Below are 19,140 nucleotides of genomic sequence, written 5' to 3' on the forward strand. Positions count from 1 at the left end.
AAAACTGCTGGAAACTGCAGATTGCTTTGTGTAGAGGGCTGAGAGGACTGGAGCCTTTCCAGTGTCCCTCACAGGTGAACACCAGTATATGTAAAGAGGGTGCTTGACAGCCAATCAATACTTGCGCTTATATTTTCCTGTTTTAATGTTATAATTTTTTTTTTTTTCCCCACCAGTTAATGACTCTTTAATGGTGAAGATTCATGAACTTGGGTGGGCCTGGTTAGTGTGCAATGATCGGATTTTACTCTGGAAAATTAGCCAATCTTCTTCTGCCAAGGTAAGGCGTTTTTCCAGCTTTCTTTGTCTTTTCCTGACTGCATTTGTAGAGCTGGAACGTTTAATTTTTTCTCTTTTCGTTGACCGAGCTGTATTAGGGCTTTCTTGTGAAGTAAGCATTTTTCCTAAGATAAATGTTGCTATACGTTCAACAATGTCTAAATACTTAGTATATAAAAGAGAATCCGGCACTCCAATGTCAGTGGAACCAAGAGTAAATTTATTTTGATTATTAATCCAGTAACGTTTGTCTGTCACATAGACCTTCATCACAGATTGCTGTGAAGCAGTGGCTGCACAATATGGATCAGGGTAACTGCCCTATGGGTGTATTTCTTCTTGGTTCCACTGACATTTGGGTGCCGGATTCTTTTTTTATATTTTGATGGAGTGGTACCCTATCAGTGCAATTTAAGGCTCCGTGCCCACGTGTGCGTATTACATGCAGGTATGCTGCGTATTGCACTGCAGCGCAACTGCATGCGTCCTGCGTCCCCAGCACAATCTATGAAGATTGTGCATAATCCATGCCCACGTGGCGTTTTAGAACGCAGCGATTTGCATGCTGTCAAATCGCTGCGTTCTAAAAAGCAACATGTCACTTCGTTCGTGTGCTCTGCATGCTGTCTCCATTCTGTCTATAGGGAGAGGCAGCATCCGGAGCGCACAAATTCTGCAGTCGCCAAAGTTTCAGAACGGAGCTTTTCAGCTGCGCTCTGAAGCGGACATGCAGTGACAAGACGCTGCGGTGCAGAACGCACACATGTGGGCACATAGCCGAAGTCATATGCTTTTATTAGATATATTTTTTAATCTATACATTTATGCTAAATATAAATTTTTGAGTTTTTTTAACTTATTTCATAAATACAACATGAGAGTGTATAGTTTTAAAAGGATGTATTTAAAGGGTTCTTTCCATCTCTTCCTTTACAATACCTGCTTTTAGTACCCAGCCACCAGAGGCGGAGGCTAAAAAAGGAGCTGAGCTCTGCTTTGCTTTGGTACTTGGGTAACTGTCACTGAAACGAATGGGAGTTATGAGAACTGCAGCGCTCGCTTTGCTATGGTTTCCTTAATGGCTATTTGTTTCCATTTAACCCCTTCAGCCCCAAGCCTATTTTGACCCTAAAGACCAGGCCATTTTTTGCAATTCTGACCAGTGTCACTTTATGAGGTTATAACTCTGGAACGCTTCAGCGGATCCCGGTGATTCTGAGATTGTTTTTTCGTGACATATTGGGCTTCATGTTAGTGGTAAATTTAGGCCGATATTTTTTGCATTTCTTTGTGAAAAAAACGGAAATTTCGCGAAAATTTTGAAAATTTTGTAATTTTCAAACTTTTAATTTTTATGCTCTAAAACCAACGAGACATATGACACAAAATAATTAATAAATAACATTTCTCACATGTCTACTTTACATCAGAACAATTTTGGGAAAAAAAAAAAAAATTTAAGGAAGTTATAGGGGTTCAAAGTTTATGACCAATTTCTCATTTTTACAACAAAATTTACAAAGCCACTTTTTTTAGGGACCACATCACATTTGAAGCGATTTTGAAAGGTCTACATGACACAGAACACCCAAAAGTGACACCATTCCTAAAACTGCACCCCTCAGGCTACTCAAAACCACATTCAAGAAGGTTATTAACCCTTCAGGTGCTTCACAGTAACTAAAGCAATGTGGAAGGAAAAAATGAACATTTTACTTTTTGCAACAAAAATGTTAATTTAGCCTCAAATATTGCATATTCACAAGGGTAGCAGGATTAAATGAACCCCCAAAATTTGTTGGCCAATTTCTACTGAACACGCAGATACCTCATATGTGGCGAAAAACCACTGTTTGGGCGCACGGCAGGACTCGGAAGGGAAGGAGCGCCATTTGACTTTTTTGAACAGAAAATTAGCTGGAATCGTTAGCCGCACCATGTTGCGTTTGGAGAGCCCCTGAGGTGCCGAAACAGTGGAGCTCCCCCACATGTGACCCCATTTTGGAAACTAGACCCCTCATGGAATTTATCTAGATGTTTATTGAGCACTTTGAGCCTCTGGGGGCTTCACAAAAGTTAATAGAGTTGAGCTGTGAAAATAAAAAAAAAATTTTTTACCACAAAATTGTTACTTCAACCAGGTAGCTTTTTTTTTCACAAGGGTATCAGGAAAAATTGCACCATAAAATGTATTGTGCAATTTCTCCTGAGTACACAGACACCTCATATGTGGTGGAAATCAAATGTTTGGGCGCACAGCAGGGCTCGGAAGGCAAGGAGCGTCATTTGACGTTTCAAACACAAAATTGTCTGGGATAATTAGCGTATTCCATGCTGCTTGGAGACCCCCTGAGGTGCCGAAACAGTGGAGCTCCCCCACATGTGACCCCATTTTGGAAACTAGACCCCCATGGCATAGAAAAAAAAAAAACAGCGGCAGATGGGGGGGGGGGGCGGCGGCATATAAAGGGAGCATCTGTGATTGTGAGACGGCGGCTGGGATAGGGTGGGGGCGGATGGGAGAGGGCGCAGTGGATGCAGGAGCGGCAGAGGATGGGGGGGATGGGTGGGAAGGGGAGTGGGAGGTGAGGTTGGGGATAGTTACCCTACAGGATGGATCTAGGCAGCTGGATCACAGGAGATGAAGGAGGCAGCAGATCGGGGAGGGTGAGAGGTGGGGGAGGGAGCGCAGCGCAGATCACGGAGGAGACAGGTGAGCAGAGCACAGATCACGGGGGTGAGAGGTGAGGAGAGAGCGGACAGCAGATCACGGGGGTGACAGGTGAGGGAGCGCACATCACGGCGGTGACAGGGGAGGGAGCGCACATCACGGCGGTGACAGGGAGGGAGCGCACATCACGGCGGTGACAGGGGAGGGAGCGCACATCACGGCGGTGACAGGGGAGGGAGCGCACATCACGGCGGTGACGGAGGGAGCGCACATCACGGCGGTGACAGGGGAGGGAGCGCACATCACGGCGGTGACAGGGGAGGGAGCGCACATCACGGCGGTGACAGGGGAGGGAGCGCACATCACAGCGGTGACAGGGGAGGGAGCGCACATCACGGCGGTGACAGGGGAGGGAGCGCACATCACGGCGGTGACAGGGAGGGAGCGCACATCACGGCGGTGACAGGGGAGGGAGCGCACATCACGGCGGTGACAGGGGAGGGAGCGCACATCACGGCGGTGACAGGGGAGGGAGCGCACATCACGGCGGTGACAGGGGAGGGAGCGCACATCACGGCGGTGACAGGGGAGGGAGCGCACATCACGGCGGTGACAGGGGAGGGAGCGCACATCACGGCGGTGACAGGGGAGGGAGCGCACATCACGGCGGTGACGGGAGGGAGCGCACATCACGGCGGTGACAGGGGAGGGAGCGCACATCACGGCGGTGACAGGGGAGGGAGCGCACATCACGGCGGTGACGGGAGGGAGCGCACATCACGGCGGTGACAGTGGAGGGAGCGCACATCACGGCGGTGACAGGGGAGGGAGCGCACATCATGGCGGTGACAGGGGAGGGAGCGCACATCATGGCGGTGACAGGGGAGGGAGCGCACATCACGGCGGTGACAGGGGAGGGAGCGCACATCACGGCGGTGACAGGGGAGGGAGCGCACATCACGGCGGTGACGGGAGGGAGCGCACATCATGGCGGTGACGGGAGGGAGCGCACATCACGGCGGTGACAGGGGAGGGAGCGCACATCACGGCGGTGACAGGGGAGGGAGCACACATCACGGCGGTGACAGGGGAGGGAGCGCACATCACGGCGGTGACAGGGGACGAGCAGCCGATCACGAGGGAAAGGGGCCGGGCAGCAGATCGGGGGGGGACCGGTGGCACTGTGGCAGATGGAGGGTGTGACGACATAGACTCTCATGGGTTAACGTTTCTTAAAATCCAGCCAGACAGCACGATAGATTGCCTATAGATGGGGGAGAAGTCCCTCATTGTTTTTACAAGACTCTTGTTGACTCAATGTAATTGTGTTGGCCACTGAAAGCTAGACTATTGTTCTCCAGACATTTCCAGTAACCATTGTATTGTAGCTGTGTATTGATAATGTAATTACCTTAGTAGTCATTGTCTAGTCAGTGACTCCCAGTTTACATGTACACCCTCAGCCTTTCTAAGCACATCATTTGAATGAGCATTGTCCATGTAGCTTGAAATTCGTCCAATGGGAGAAGCAATCTTGTCCAACCAATGGATGAGGACGCAGTGTGTCCAGGGGGAGGGCTGTGGCTATAAGAGAGGACTTCTTTAAGCCACCAGGTTGTTGATGGTTGATGGAGTCAGTCTAAGCTCTTTGGAGCTGACTGGAGGATCAGGACATCTTACGGCTTCAATCTAGGGACTCCGGATCCGGTTGGAGACCATATCCACAGCCTAGGGATTTCGACTCCGGCTGCCAGGATTTTAACATCAAACCAGGACTACCTAAGGAGGACACGCAGGTTGGGACAGTTCAGTCACCTGTTACAGACTTTGCAGACCTCACACAGCTTGGAACCTGTGAGGCATGGACATTCTAAATCCCTGGTGAGCCAGCGGAAGGGTGAGACTCTGTTGCCTGTTACATTTGTGTGTTTTGCTGGTTATGTGTTATGTGCTGTTAATTGTTTGGGGATCCAATAAAGTCTAATTATTGTGGTTCCCTCACCCTGTGTTGTCTGAGTAGTGTTACGCCCACGGTTAGGGAGGCCGGCGTTCAGTTGGGATGAGCCCTGAGCCACGCTGTCTTTCTAAAGGCGGCGGGTTTTAGTGGACGAGAGCGCCCACTGAGCCCCGTGTCTCCACAGAGGGCGGCGGCGGTGGATCGGGAGGTGTGGGGGTGAGTGTGCGGGCAGCAGATACGAGGGGTGGGGGTGCGGGTGGCAGATCGCGGCGGAAGGCAGCGGCGGCGGATCGGGAGGTGTGGGGGTGAGTGTGCGGGCAGCAGATACGAGGGGTAGGGGTGCGGGTGGCAGATCGCGGCGGAGGGTGGCGGCGTATCGGGAGGTGTGGGAGTGAGTGTGCGGGCAGCAGATACGAGGGGTGGGGGTGCGGGTGGCAGATCGCGGCGGAGGGCAGCGAATCGGGAGGTGTGGGGGTGAGGGTGCGGGTGGCAGATCGCGGCGGAGGGCGGCGGATCGGGAGGTGTTGGGGTGAGGGTGCGGGTGGCAGATCGCGGCGGAAGGCAGCGGCGGCGGATCGGGAGGTGTGGGGGTGAGTGTGCGGGCAGCAGATACGAGGGGTAGGGGTGCGGGTGGCAGATCGCGGCGGAGGGTGGCGGCGTATCGGGAGGTGTGGGAGTGAGTGTGCGGGCAGCAGATACGAGGGGTGGGGGTGCGGGTGGCAGATCGCGGCGGAGGGCAGTGGATCGGGAGGTGTGGGGGTGAGGGTGCGGGTGGCAGATCGCGGCGGAGGGCAGCGGCGGCGGATTGGGAGGTGTGGGGGTGAGGGTGCGGGTGGCAGATCGCGGCGGAGGGCGGCGGATCGGGAGGTGTTGGGGTGAGGGTGCGGGTGGCAGATCGTGGCGGAGGGCAGCGGCGGATCGGGAGGTGTGGGGGTGAGGGTGCGGGTGGCAGATCGCGGCGGAGGGCAGCGGCGGATCGGGAGGTGTGGGGGTGAGGATGCGGGCAGCAGATACGAGGGGTGGGGGTGAGGGTGCGGGTGGCAGATCGCGGCGGCGGATCGGGAGGCCGGTTTCATACAGTGCAATGGCAGCGCGGCAACTTCCGGGTCCCATGCTCCGGTCTCATAACAGCATGGGACCGGAGCTTGTCGCCCTGCCATTGCACTGTGTACACTCACTGTGCTGGCGTGCTGCAGGGACGATGACTGGGGCGGTCACCGGCAACAGGTCCACTGTGATTGGAAACAGCAGTCACAAGGCCGATCTCTCCAATCAGTTACTGGAGCTGGGGGAGGGTGATCCAGTGAGGTCACCCAGCTCCAGCCAATGGCCAGTGCTATAGCTGCACTGGCCAGGGCTGGATTTCAATGTTTCAGTCACTTTAAATGGCTGGAACATTACAGTGGCTGTGATTGGCTGAGCGGCGTTCGTCAGCCAATCACAGCCTCCGTAGGTCCGGGGAGGAGGCACCACCCCTCCTGAGGTCAGGTACAGGTCCCCTCCTCCCCGAATCTGCGGTTTATCCTAAGTTTTCGCAGTCACCTGAGGCTCCGGTGCCGCGATTACGCCATGACGGAAAGATCCGTCCTTGGTCGTTAAGGCCCAGGGCACAGGGACGGATCTTTCCGTCCATGGTCGTGAAGGGGTTAAGATGCAGAAACTGTATATCTTAGCTTCACTTGGCTTTCTTAGTACACAACCTCTAGTGGGCTCGATCTAGAAGCAGTTACACTCATCCAGATCCTGACCATGAAAGGCACAGATGGAAATAGCCCTTTTAATACTTTTGGCGCCATCACCTATGCTTGTTGCATGGGTTGATTAAAATCAAGGAGAGAACCAAGGAGCTGGATATTAGCAGTAAAATTTCTTCTACTGAAGTAACTTCTTATACGATGACCTGTATATGTAGTGGTGAAGTGTTATCTATCACACCACAACATAAATTTATGTCACTTGGGTAGAAATTACACCATAGCTGTGTCCATGCCATTCACACCTATGTGTGATCCAGCTTTTTAACTCCTAAATGCCATTCTCAATATCAATTTCTGTATATACAGTGCTGGCCAAAAGTATTGGCACGCCTGCAATTCTGTCAGAGCATACTCAGTTTCTTCCTGAAAATGATTGCAATCACAAATTCTTTGGTATTATCATCATTTCATTTGTCTTCAATGAAAAAAAAAAAAATGTCATAAAGCCAAATTGAATATAATTCCACACAAAACATAAAAAGGGGGTGGGCAAAAGTATTGGCACTGTTTAAAAAATCATGTGATGCTTCTCTAATTTGTGTAATTAACAGCACCTGTAACATACCTGTGGCACCTAACAGGTGTTGGCAATAACTAAATCACACTTGCAGCTAGTTTACATGGATTAAAATTGTCTCAACCTCTGTGCTGTGTCCTTGTGTGTACCACATTGAACATGGAGAAAAGAAAGAAGACCAAAGAAATGTCTGAGGACTTGAGAATCCAAATAGTGAGGAAGCATGAGCAATCTCAAGGCTACAAGTCCATCTCCAAAGACCTGAAAGTTCCTGTGTCTACGGTGCGCAGTGTCATCAAGAAGTTTAAAGCCCATGGCATTGTGGCTAACCTCCCTAGATGTGGAAGGAAAAGAAAAATTGACGAGAGATTTCAACGCAAGATTGTGCGGATGGTGGATAAAGAACCTCGACTAACATCCAAACAAGTTCAAGCTGCCCTGCAGTCCGAGGGTGCAACAGTGTCAACCCGTACTATCCGTCGGCGTCTGAATGAAAAGGGACTGTATGGGAGGATACCCAGGAAGACCCTACTTCTTACCCCGAGACATAAAAAAGCCAGGCTGGAGTTTGCCAAAACTTACCTGAGAAAGCCTAAAACGTTTTGGAAGAATTTTCTCTGGTTAGATGAGACAAAAGTAGAGCTTTTTGGGAAAAGCCATCAACATGGAGTTTACAGGAAAAAAAAAGAGGCATTCAAAGAAAAGAACATGGTCCCTACAGTCAAACATGGCGGAGGTTCCCTGATGTTTTGGGGTTGCTTTGCTGCCTCTGGCACTGGACTGCTTGACCGTGTGCATGGCATTATGAAGTCTGAAGACTAAAACAAAACCAGGCTGCAGCCAATGAAGGAGGGAAACAATACAAGGGGACAATAGAAAATAGGCTGGAGGGAGGGGTGGGAAACTATCCCTATACTGGCCCTTTAATCACCCTACCTAGCAATGGAGGGTATGACACCCTAGGGTTGTGGCGCCCCCATTCACCGACGGGAAGCCCTGATATGACCCTGGTCAGCCCTACACTACACTAATATGTGCAAAAGTGGATTAAAATATTGATGCAAATAGTCAACATGATAGTATGACTTATCTGGCCAATTATGTCAGATCCTCAGACGTCGTCCCGACGCGTTTCTTCCTGTTTGTTCCACAGGGTTCATCAGTTGACAGTTGTAAATAGAGTCCAGGACTAAGATTTCATCCTGGTAGTAGCCAGAGTCCAAATGCTGTGAGGAGAATCGGGACGACGTCTGATGATCTGACATAATTGGCCAGATAAGTCATACTATCATGTTGACTATTTGCATCAATATTTTAATCCACTTTTGCACATATTAGTGTAGTGTAGGGCTGACCAGGGTCATATCAGGGCTTCCCGTCGGTGAATGGGGGCGCCACAACCCTAGGGTGTCATACCCTCCATTGCTAGGTAGGGTGATTAAAGGGCCAGTATAGGGATAGTTTCCCACCCCTCCCCCCAGCCTATTTTCTATTGTCCCTACACTACTAGGGTGAGTGTTACACTTTGGTAAATACTTTTATACCTTTTTAAACGCATTATTAAAGGTTATATTTTAAGGGGATTTTTTCTTTGGTTTTGCATGCGAAGTCTGAAGACTACCAACAAATTTTGCAGCATAATGTAGGGCCCAGTTTGAGAAAGCTGGGTCTCCCTCAGAGGTCATGGTTCTTCCAGCAGGACAATGACCCAAAACACACTTCAAAAAGCACTAGAAAAGGGTTTGAGAGAGAGCACTGGAGACTACTAAAGTGGCCAGCAATGAGTCCAGACCTGAATCCCATAGAACACCTGTGGAGAGATCTCAAAATGGCAGTTTGGAGAAGGCACCCTTCAAATCTCAGGGACCTGGAGCAGTTTGCCAAAGAAGAATGGTCTAAAATTCCAGCAGAGCATTGTAAGAGACTCACTGAGGGTTACCGGAAGCGGTTGTTCGCAGTTATTTTGGCTAAAGGTTGTGCAACCAAGTATTAGGCTAAGGGTGTCAATACTTTTCTCTGGCCCATTTTTGGAGTTTTGTGTGAAATGATCAATGATTTGGATTTTTGTTTCATTCTCCAAGTCTATTCGAATCTAATAAACTGCCTGTCAGAAACACTCCCAATTTCTTCTCAAAAACTTGGTTTCTGCTCCAAAAACGCAGCACAAATACTGACACTCAGGTATAATGCACTGCACTATACTTTTAGGGTTTTCTAAGACACCAAAGGATCACATGTTCAAGTAAAAACAAAAGATAAAAACAGAAAATTGTTTCACTGGTTTTATGGGAGTTTATACACATTGGTGTATACCAAAAATGGCTCCACAGACAAATACAAGTCGTCCTGCAAAAACAAGCTCACATACAGTACAGACCAAAAGTTTGGACACACCTCATTCAAAGACTTTATTTTCTGGACTCTAAAAATTGTAGATTCACATTGAAGACATCAAAACTATGAATGAAAACATGTGGAATGACATACTTAAAGTATGAAACAACTGAAAATATGTCTTCTATTCTAGGTTCTTCAAAGTTGCCACCTTTGGCAAGAGTGTGCAAAGCAGTAATCAAAGCAATTCTCTTGATGAGCTTCAAGAGGTAGTCACCGGAAATGGTTTTCCAACAGTCTTTAAGGAGTTCCCAGAAATGCTTAGCACTTGTTGGCCCTTTTGCCTTCACTCTGCGGTCCAGCTCACCCCAAACCATCTCGATTGGGTTCAGGTCTGGTGACCGTGGAGGCCAGGTCATCTGGCGTAGCACCCCATCAACTCTCCTTCTTAGTCAAATAGCCCTTACACAGCCTGGAGGTGTGTTTGGGGTCATTGTCCTGTTGAAAAATAAATGATGGTCCAACTAAACGCAAACCTGATGGAATAGCATGCCGCTGCAAGATGCTGGTTCAGTATGCCTTCAATTTTGAATGAATCCCCAACAGTGTCACCAGCAAAGCACCCCCACACCGTCACACCTCCTCCTCCATGTTTTACGGTGGGAACCAGGTATTACGAGTCCATCCATTCACCTTTTCTACAAAGACACGGTGGTTGGATGCAAAGATCTCAAATTTGGACTCATCAGGCCAAAGCACAGATTTCCACTGGTCTAATGTCCATTTCTTGTGTTCTTTAGCCCAAACAAGTCTCTTCTGCTTGTTGCCTGGCCTTAGCAGTGGTTTCCTAGCAGCTATTTTACCATGAAGGCCTGCTGCACAAAGTCTCTTCTTAATAGTTGTTCTAGAGATAAGGTGTGTCCAAACTTTTGGTCTGTACTGCATATCTATGTCAAAGGACAAATTATGTGATTTTGGCTTAGCACCATCATGGGATTTTCTATTCCCAACACATTGTCACCTATTAAGTAATGGTTTTGTGAATTAGAAATGTCTAGATGCAGCATTGTCAAAGTCACAGACTTGAACTACAAAGTGCAGAAAAAAAATCTTTTAAATAAAATATTTCCTGCCCAATGTACTTCACTGATACTTGCCTAGTAGGCTTCTGTGTTATACTAATACAATTAAACATTTTTGTTTGTTTTTTTTACAGTCTATGTCATGTAAGGAACTACAGCTCCCACCTAGTGATTTTCCTTGGTCTGCAGATCTTGTAGACATATCGACTGCTGAAGATGTAACAACTATACAAGTAGGTGATATTAAAAACATTCCCAACAAAGCTATTATGCCCCAAGAAGTGTTTAGTTTTAGATACATTAAAATACCAACTGCTCGTCATCTTCCCCATTTTCTATTCTGCTCTTCTGAGTTGTCCCATCACAGAGGTTTATGCGTATGGATGGGAAACTTCTACAATGTCTATGTAACCCCATTGTAACGCTGCTTAGTCTTCCATTGTACAGCGACTTCACACACACACACACACACACACACACACACACACACACACACACCCTGTGAGGTTTGGGAAGTTGGAATTTTAGTCATGTAAATCAGAAGAGGACCAGAGCAGAGCTGGAAATTGGGGAAAACTGCGAATGGTGAGTATTTTGATACGCCTTCACTGTACACACATTAAGAAAGATTTTAGGACATAACATTCTCTATTGATTTACTGGTACACATATGTATGCATAAAACCCCTTTTTTGCCAGTCACTCTCCACGACATCACCACACTTCACACTCTGCCCTAATAGGGACAGGAAATACAAAGAGGTTAAAAGGCCCCTCCCAGCTTCCCTAGTCAGTGGTTTTCCTGTCCCTATTGGGATGAAGAGGTTACTGTGGTGCTCCGTGGCCAGCGAGCGGAGTATCCACCTTCTGATACCTTATCTAGCTGGGCAGCTGAGGTCGTAGACTCTGCCCTCCTCCTGCACTGCTGCTCCTTTCTCCTTGTATTCGGGACCTCTCTCCCTCCTCTTGTACCTCCCCGCGGAGTAAAGCTGAATGGGGCGCCCGCCGGAGGCCTCCCTGAGGTCTCTGGCACCTCCTCCTTTCTCATGCCGGCGGCGGTGTCTGCGCATTTCCGTAAGTGACCATGACTCTACGCAGTTGTCACTTCTGGTTTCTTTGCATTCCACAGTGGAATGCACACCGCGCTCTGCTCTCCCTGGCTGAGACACAGTGGCAAATTTGAAAGTGAAATGCTGCTGGGTATGCTCTGATCCCAATTTGGACTCTGCACTGTGGGCCCGGCACTTCGCTATAAGTACCCGGCATTGACGACACCTCCAGATAGCATCACATTGTTCCCAGTATGGTAGGTGAACCGTCGGCCCACTCTACTTCTGCAGAGCCCAGCGCTGTCTCTGCTTCAGTAAGTCTGAAACAGGGTGGGTAGGTCACTACTTAGGGGGAATGATGGGATAACCCCCCTATCTCCTCCAGCGAGGCAGGCCATAGTAATTTCCTTCTCTCCCTCTCTCTAGGGAGACAAGGTTCCTGCCCCAAAGAACGATAAAAACCCTAGCTGGAAGTGTGTCATGGGAAGCTCCCATTCTTTCACACTACTACACTACACTACTACAAGATACTGTGCCAAGCATGCACTAACAAAAATAGTCAGGGGTGAACAGCCATCCCTAAGAGATGAGATCGGAGGTTTGGGCCGCCAGAGGTCCAGACTTCCATAGCTTCCCTCTACCAGTCACTCCTGCCCCCTACTGCTAAGAAAAAGAAAATTTGTACAACAGTGGAATCAGATGTTGTTTCTATTGAGGACCCAGCCTCTGATGCATGGGATGAGGAGGACATAGCCTCCGTATCGGATAAGAAAACCGAAGGGAAGAAATACCTCTTCTCTTCCAAGGACATGGAGGAATTATTGGAGGCCATAAAATGCTAAACAGAGGGTTTGCTAAAAAAGTACTGGGAAACATCTGCTCCCTCCTCAAATCTAATATCTCATCCACCTGCATAGCCAGAACCTTTTTCCACTGGTTAGGTCAGTTAGAGGAACACCTCTCCCAGGGCACATCTCGGGAAGACCTACTGGCATCCCTTCCAATCCTGCCAAAGGCCACAGGATTCCTATCTGATTCCGGCTCCTAGTCTGTTCGGGTCGCAGTGAGATCAGCAGTCCTGTCAACCTCTGCAAGGTGGGCTCTCTGGCTAAAGCTGTGGAGTGGGGATGTGACATCTAAGATGAAGCTATTCACCTTCAAAGTGAATATGTCTTTGACCCTGCCCCAGATGAACTTCTTGAAAAAGCCGCTGACAAAAAGAAGTCGCTGCCAGTACAAAAACCCTTAAGGAAGAAAAAGGTTTTTTCGCCACCCCAGCCCCCCCCCACAAAACCAACTAGACCAGCAATCTTTCCAGGCTTACAGGGGCAAAGGTAAAACCGAGTGCTGGAGCTGCCCTAAAGAAGGGAAGAGTAAAAACAACTTGGTGTCCCCTAGTCTGGACAAATGATGCCAACCAGTTAGGGGGTCGAATTTCCAGGTTCCTTCCCTAGACGTAGTCAATAACTTCCAACCGAGGGTCTGAAGACAGACTTTTTCCAGCACCCATGATTGCACCACGAGAGAGGGGATTCACCCTTCAAGGACAGGAAACCTCCAGGATAAAAAGGGGCGGTACGTCTCCCCGCATCAGTTGGTTTCCTGTCCTTGAACAGGGAGCCTCCAGGAATCACCAAGGATTTAGGATGGTCCTAGTGGGGCTGAAGATTCCAGCCCCGGCCGGCTGGTACTGGCAGAGGCACGGGTCCTGCTGCGGCAGGCCGAGGTGCTGTAGAGACACTGCAGCAGACCCACGGGAGTCCTAACTGCGAGCGAGAACAAACTCCTCCAGTGACGCCGCGGTAGGCCCAGGGGGGGTTGACATCGGAGCGGTGAGGCCCTTCTCCAAGTGAGGACGGGGGACTGCGTAGAGTCCTACGAGGACCAGGTGAAGAGCAGCGGCACTTACTTTAGCGGTGGCGTCCTCGCGGCTGCATGCTCCTTGGCGCTTCCGATATTGCTGGGAGGCGCCATGTTGTTAGTGGCAGGGGATGCGGCTACAGCAGTGCGCATGTGCGGGGCGTTCCCTCTTATTGGGAGCCCCGTTCTGGTGACGTCAGCTCCCGGGAGTAGGGAGGAGGAGTTGCCAGCGCGGTTTAAAAAAGGGCGAAAAACCTGCTGTTCTGGTGTATACAGCCTCTGACCCTCCAATAACATGGATGCGCTGTAGTCAGCACCTTCGTTTCCTTCTTCACCACGGTCGCAATATGATCAAGATGGCCCTGATTCTCAGAAGAGGCAGCCGAGATAGCAGTGCCACAGGCTCTGGTGGCAAGCGTTCAAGGAAGAGTGATGGCCGATCCAGCCAGAGGGGGGGCTAGTTCTGGCAAGCCCGACAGCAAAAGACCCTCCAAGGGAGGAAAGTCGGATGTCGGCACTCCTGACTCTGTATTGCCTCTTTGCTTCTGAATGGTGAGGGATCTTCGTGAAAGTTCACCTCTTTTTAAGGTTGTTTTTTTTTCTTGGTTTCTTCCAGATTTGTGACAGACCTAAACAATGTGTGTCAAAAACCAGGCATAGGGAATGTGCTCTGTGCAAAAAGGAACTATCCAGTTCCTGCACTAAGAGGCTGTGCAAGGTCTGCATTCAGCAGACTCTGGCTGAAGAAAAAACGGGATTTGTCTCAGATTTGAGATCCTTTATTAGGGAAGAGGTCAGGGAATCTCTTAAATCCCTGTCCAAGGATAGAAGCTCGGAGGTATTCAAGCCTCTTTCCCCTGCTCATGAAGACACTGATGGGTCAGATGGAGAAAATGTGACCCCTCCGCCTCACCCTCATCGTCCTCTTTCGATAGCGACTCAGGAGGTCACCAGTGCTTCCCAGTTGAGAATACAAGGAAGCTAGTAAGGGTAGTGTGATCCACTATGGGCATCCCAGACAAGAAACCCAAAAAATCTATCCAGGATCGGATGTTTGGGGCATGGAGCAGAGGAAACGGCGCACCTTCCTTGTTGTAGATGGAGTACAAGCTTTGATTACAAGGGAGTGGAAGCGGTCTGATAAGAAACGTTCCTTCCCAGGAGCATTTAAGAGAAAATATCCCTTTGAGGACGCCTCTTGCTCCACCCGGGATAAGGCTCCTAAACTAGATGTTGCAGTCGCCAAAGCATCTAGGAAATTTGCCTTATCATTTGAGGACATGGGATCATTAAAAGACCAATTGGACAAGAAGGCAGACAAATTCCTGAAGAATACCTGGGAGGCCTCTGTCGGAGGACTGAGACCTGTTGTCATGGCCACCTGTATGGCTAGATCTCTTACAATGTGGCTAGATGAGCTGGAGGACCAGCTTAGGGCAAAGGCCCCAAAGTAGGCGATATCTTCATCCCTTTCCCGGTTGCGGGGAGCAGCGGCCTTCCTAGCAGATGCCTTGGCGGATTCGACTAAATTGGCGGCAAAGTTGGCATTTCTCTCCAATGCGGCCAGAAGGGCCCTTTGGCTAAAATGCTGGCCAGGGGATATGCAGACAAAATCAAAGCTCTGCAACATTCCTTGTCAGGGAGAATATTTATTCGGACCGGTTTTGGATGACATCCTAGAGAAGACTAGTGATAAAAAGAGAGTATTTTGTTTTCCATCCTTTCCGTCTTCCAGATGTTCCTTTCAGAAGAGACAGGTTTGCCGGGGTGCACCAAACAGAGATCAGAGTCATTGGTCCAATAGGAAGAAGCCAGGGAATGGGTTCATGTTCAAAGGACCCTCAAAAGACCAGAAAAGATCATCCCAGTGACTTGGTTCCCTAGCTCGGACGGAGACTCTTTAATTTCCTTCCGTCCTGGGAGCAGATATTGTCAAATCCTTGGATACTCGGCCTAGTGAGATCAGACCTCAAGCTTTCCTTCCATCACACTCATCCTCGAAGATTCGTTATTACACCTCTAAGACGGTCTCCAGTGGAACAACTGGCCTTGGAGAAAGAGATTTGGCAGTTTCGACTCAAAGGAGTCTTGATAGAGGTTCCCAGACAAGAACAGGGAGAAGAATTCTACTCCTCACTCTTTCTGTTGCGAAAGCCTGACTGTTTGTATCGAACCATAATAAACCTGAAACCTCTCAACCAGTTCCTTCAGATAGACAGCTTCAAGATAGAGTCCGTGAGATTCACAGTAAAATATCTGTAACCACATTGTCACATGGCGGTATTAGACCTGCGCGACGCATACTACCATATCCCAATACACAGTCTGTTCAGAAGTTCTTCAGAGTAGCCCTGACCATGGACGACAGATCTGCCATTTCCAGTACAAAGCCCTCCCTTTCGGCCTGGCAGTGGCTCCGAGGATTTTCACGAAGCTGATATCGGAAGTAACCGCTTATCTGCGTCAGAAGTCCTCATCATACCCTATCTGGACGACTTCCTAATTGTCAGCACCTCTGCTCAACATTGCGAAGCCCTTTCACAGGAAGTACAATCTTCCCTAATGGAGCTTGGATGGCTCATAAACCAAGAGAAGTCCAGGTAAAACCCGTTCAATATCCAGCTTTTTCTGGTACTCAGCCACTCAAATGTGTCATCTACCAGATTCTAAAGTGGAAGGTCTGCAGACGCAGATAGAGCAAGTACTGCATTCTAACCAGCTTTCACTCAGAAGAGCAATGTCCCTTCAAGGCTCCTTGACATCGACCATCCCGGCAGTGCGATGGGCTTAAGGTACCGTCACACTAAGCGACGCTCCAGCGATCCCACCAGCAACCTGACCTGGCAGGGATCGCTGGAGCGTCGCTACACGGGTTTCTGGTGAGCTGTCAAACAGGCAGATCTCACCAGCAACCAGTGACCAGCCCCCAGCCAGCAGCGATGCGTGGAAGCGATGCTGCGCTTGGTAATTGAGGTAAATATCGGGTAACCAACCTGATATTTACCTTGGTTACCAGCGCACACCGCTTAGCGCTGGCTCCCTGCACTCCTAGCCAGAGTACACATCGGGTTAATTACTCGATGTGTAGTCTGGCTATGTGTGCAGGGAGCTGGCACTGACAGCATGAGAGCGGCGGACGCTGGTAACAAAGGTAAATATCGGGTAACCAAGGAAAGGGCTTCTTGGTTACCCGATATTTACCTTTGTTACCAGCGTCCGCAGAAGCCAGCTCCCTGCTCACTGCACATTCAGTTGTTGCTCTCTCGCTGTCACACACAGCGATGTGTGCTTCACAGCGGCAGAGAAACAACTAAAAAATGGTCCAGGCCATTCAGCAACAACCAGCGACCTCACAGCAGGGGCCAGGTTGTTGCTTTATGTCACACACAGCAACATCGCTAACAACATCGCTGTTGCGTCACAAAAGTCGTGCCTCAGCAGCGATGTTGCTAGCGATGTTGCTTAGTGAGACGCGGACATTAGTCACACACCAGAATCCTCCAGTGGGATATCTTGGGACATCAGGAAGCTCTGGGGGATCACCTGGACAGTTCCATTGTTCTCAGCCCTCACACAATACAGTCCCTCCATTGGTGGATGAATACAATCAATTTAAGAAGAGAGGGGTGCCTTGGATAATCCCAGAACCTGTGGTGGTAACCACCGATGCAAGCTTGTACGGTTGGGGGGCCCAACTACACAATCATCTAATACAAGGGAGATGGTCTGGAGGAGAAGCTCATGGTTCCTCAAATACCAGGAAATTACTGGCTGTAGAAAAAGCATTAAGTCAGTTTCTGCCATCACTGAAGGGTCGCCACGTCAAGGTCCTGTCAGACAACCAGGCAACAATTGCATATCTCAACCACCAGGGAGGTACTCGTTCCAGGCCACTCATGGGTATAGCAAGCAGAATTCTTGCTCTGGCGGAGAAATGTGTGTAATCCTTATTGGCTGTACACATAAGAGGTAAGGAGAACTATATGGCGGACTTTCTCATTTGCAGCAGGTAACATCAAGGAGAATGGACCCTTAAACAGTCTGTTTTCAACCAAATAGCGGATCGTTGGGGGGTTCCAGAGATAGATCTTTTTGCGACCAGTAAGAACAGGAAAGTTCACCACTTCTGCTCACTAGATCCAAGGGATCATCCTTACTCTCTGGACGCTCTGTTGCTCAAATGGGATTTCAACCTCGCTTATCCCTTCCCTACAATCGCCCTCATTCCATCAGTTCTGAGGAAAGTGCGGGAGGACAAGGCAGCACTTGTTCTGATAGCCCTCTTTTGGCCAAAGAGGCAATGATTTTATTGGCTGACCAGACTGTCCATAACCAAACCAGGGGTTCTGCCGGAATTGCCAGATCTCCCCTCTCACGGTCCAGCCGTCCACCCCCGGAACAGGCTGCATCTCACGGTGTGGAATTTGAGAGGTCACTTTTAGGAGGCAGGGGTTTTTCTCCAGGTCTAGTTTCTACCTTGATGCAGTGTAGGAAACCTGTCACTACGCAGATTTACAGACGGATATGGACCAAGTTCTTAGCCTCCATGGGTGCAAATCCAGCCGGGCCAGTCCCAGTTAGTCATTGTAAAATTTCTCCAGAAGGGTTGGGAATTGGGTCTATCGGTTAGTATCCTAAAGATTCAGATTTTAGCCCTGGGTGCCTTGTATAACCATAACCTGGCCGGAGACCGTTGGGTGTCCAGGTTTATTAGAGCCTGTTCTAGGTCCAGACTACGGCGCAGTATGCCCCTGCCATCGTGGGATCTTAATTTAGTCTTCTCTGCCTTAACTAAGCCCCCCTTTGAGCCCCTAGATTCTATATGTCTCAAGAATCTGTCCCTCAAGACTATTCTCCTTGTCACTCTCACCTCAGCGCGCAGGGTTATTGACCTCCAGGCCCTGTCAGAAAATCCACCCTATACTCAGTTTTTTGATGACAAAGTAGTCCTAAGAATGGACGCTGCCTATTTGCCAAAGGTTAATTCTCACTTCCATAGAACTCAGGAGATTGTTCTCCCTTCTTTTATTGATAATTCTTCTACTCAGGAAGAGATGAGGTGGCACTGCCTAGATGTTAAACGTTGTCTTCAGAAGTACTTGTCAGTCACTTCGGAGTGGAGAAAGGATAGGTCATTATTTGTAGTTTTTTAGGGTCTTGGGAAGGGGCTTAGGGCTTCTAGGTCCACCTTAGCCAGGTGGATACGAGATGCCATCTCCATGGCTTACACGGCTAGTGGTGAGGAAGTACCTGCTGGTCTCAAGGCTCACTCCACAAGGGCGATGGCATCTTCCTGGGCGGAAAGATCAGAGGTCTCCATTGAGCAGATATGTAAGGCGGCCACATGGTCTTCTCCGTCCTCCTTTTTTTAACCACTACCGACTTGATTTGTCCTTCACCGACCTCACCTTTGGGAGACAGGTTCTGCAAACAGTAATCACTCCCTAGGATATTATCTATGTAATTCTCTCATGGTGCCTTCATGGGTGCTGGAAAAATACGTAATTACTTACCGGTAATGTGCTTTTTCTGAACCCATGTCTGCACTGCACTCTTGCATTCCCTCCCTGCACTTGGGTGTTAAAAGTAGATTATTTTGCTCCTATTCACGGGGAAGTGTGTGTTTGTTGGTGT

At 49.2% G+C, this 19,140-nt stretch overlaps 1 protein-coding gene across 2 annotated transcripts in view; it reads left to right on the plus strand.

Annotated features, from left to right (window-relative positions):
* NUP133 (nucleoporin 133) overlaps positions 1-19,140 on the plus strand; it is a 584,654-nt gene that overhangs the window by 91,159 nt on the left and 474,355 nt on the right. For both annotated transcript variants that reach the window (XM_075339754.1, XM_075339755.1), the window contains exons 3-4: positions 177-280; positions 10,732-10,830. In XM_075339754.1, the coding sequence (XP_075195869.1) occupies positions 177-280; positions 10,732-10,830 (203 nt within the window). The remainder of the gene's footprint in view (positions 1-176; positions 281-10,731; positions 10,831-19,140) is intronic.

The sequence above is a fragment of the Anomaloglossus baeobatrachus genome, chromosome 3, assembly GCF_048569485.1.
Source record: "Anomaloglossus baeobatrachus isolate aAnoBae1 chromosome 3, aAnoBae1.hap1, whole genome shotgun sequence".
Classification (NCBI taxonomy): domain Eukaryota; kingdom Metazoa; phylum Chordata; class Amphibia; order Anura; family Aromobatidae; genus Anomaloglossus; species Anomaloglossus baeobatrachus.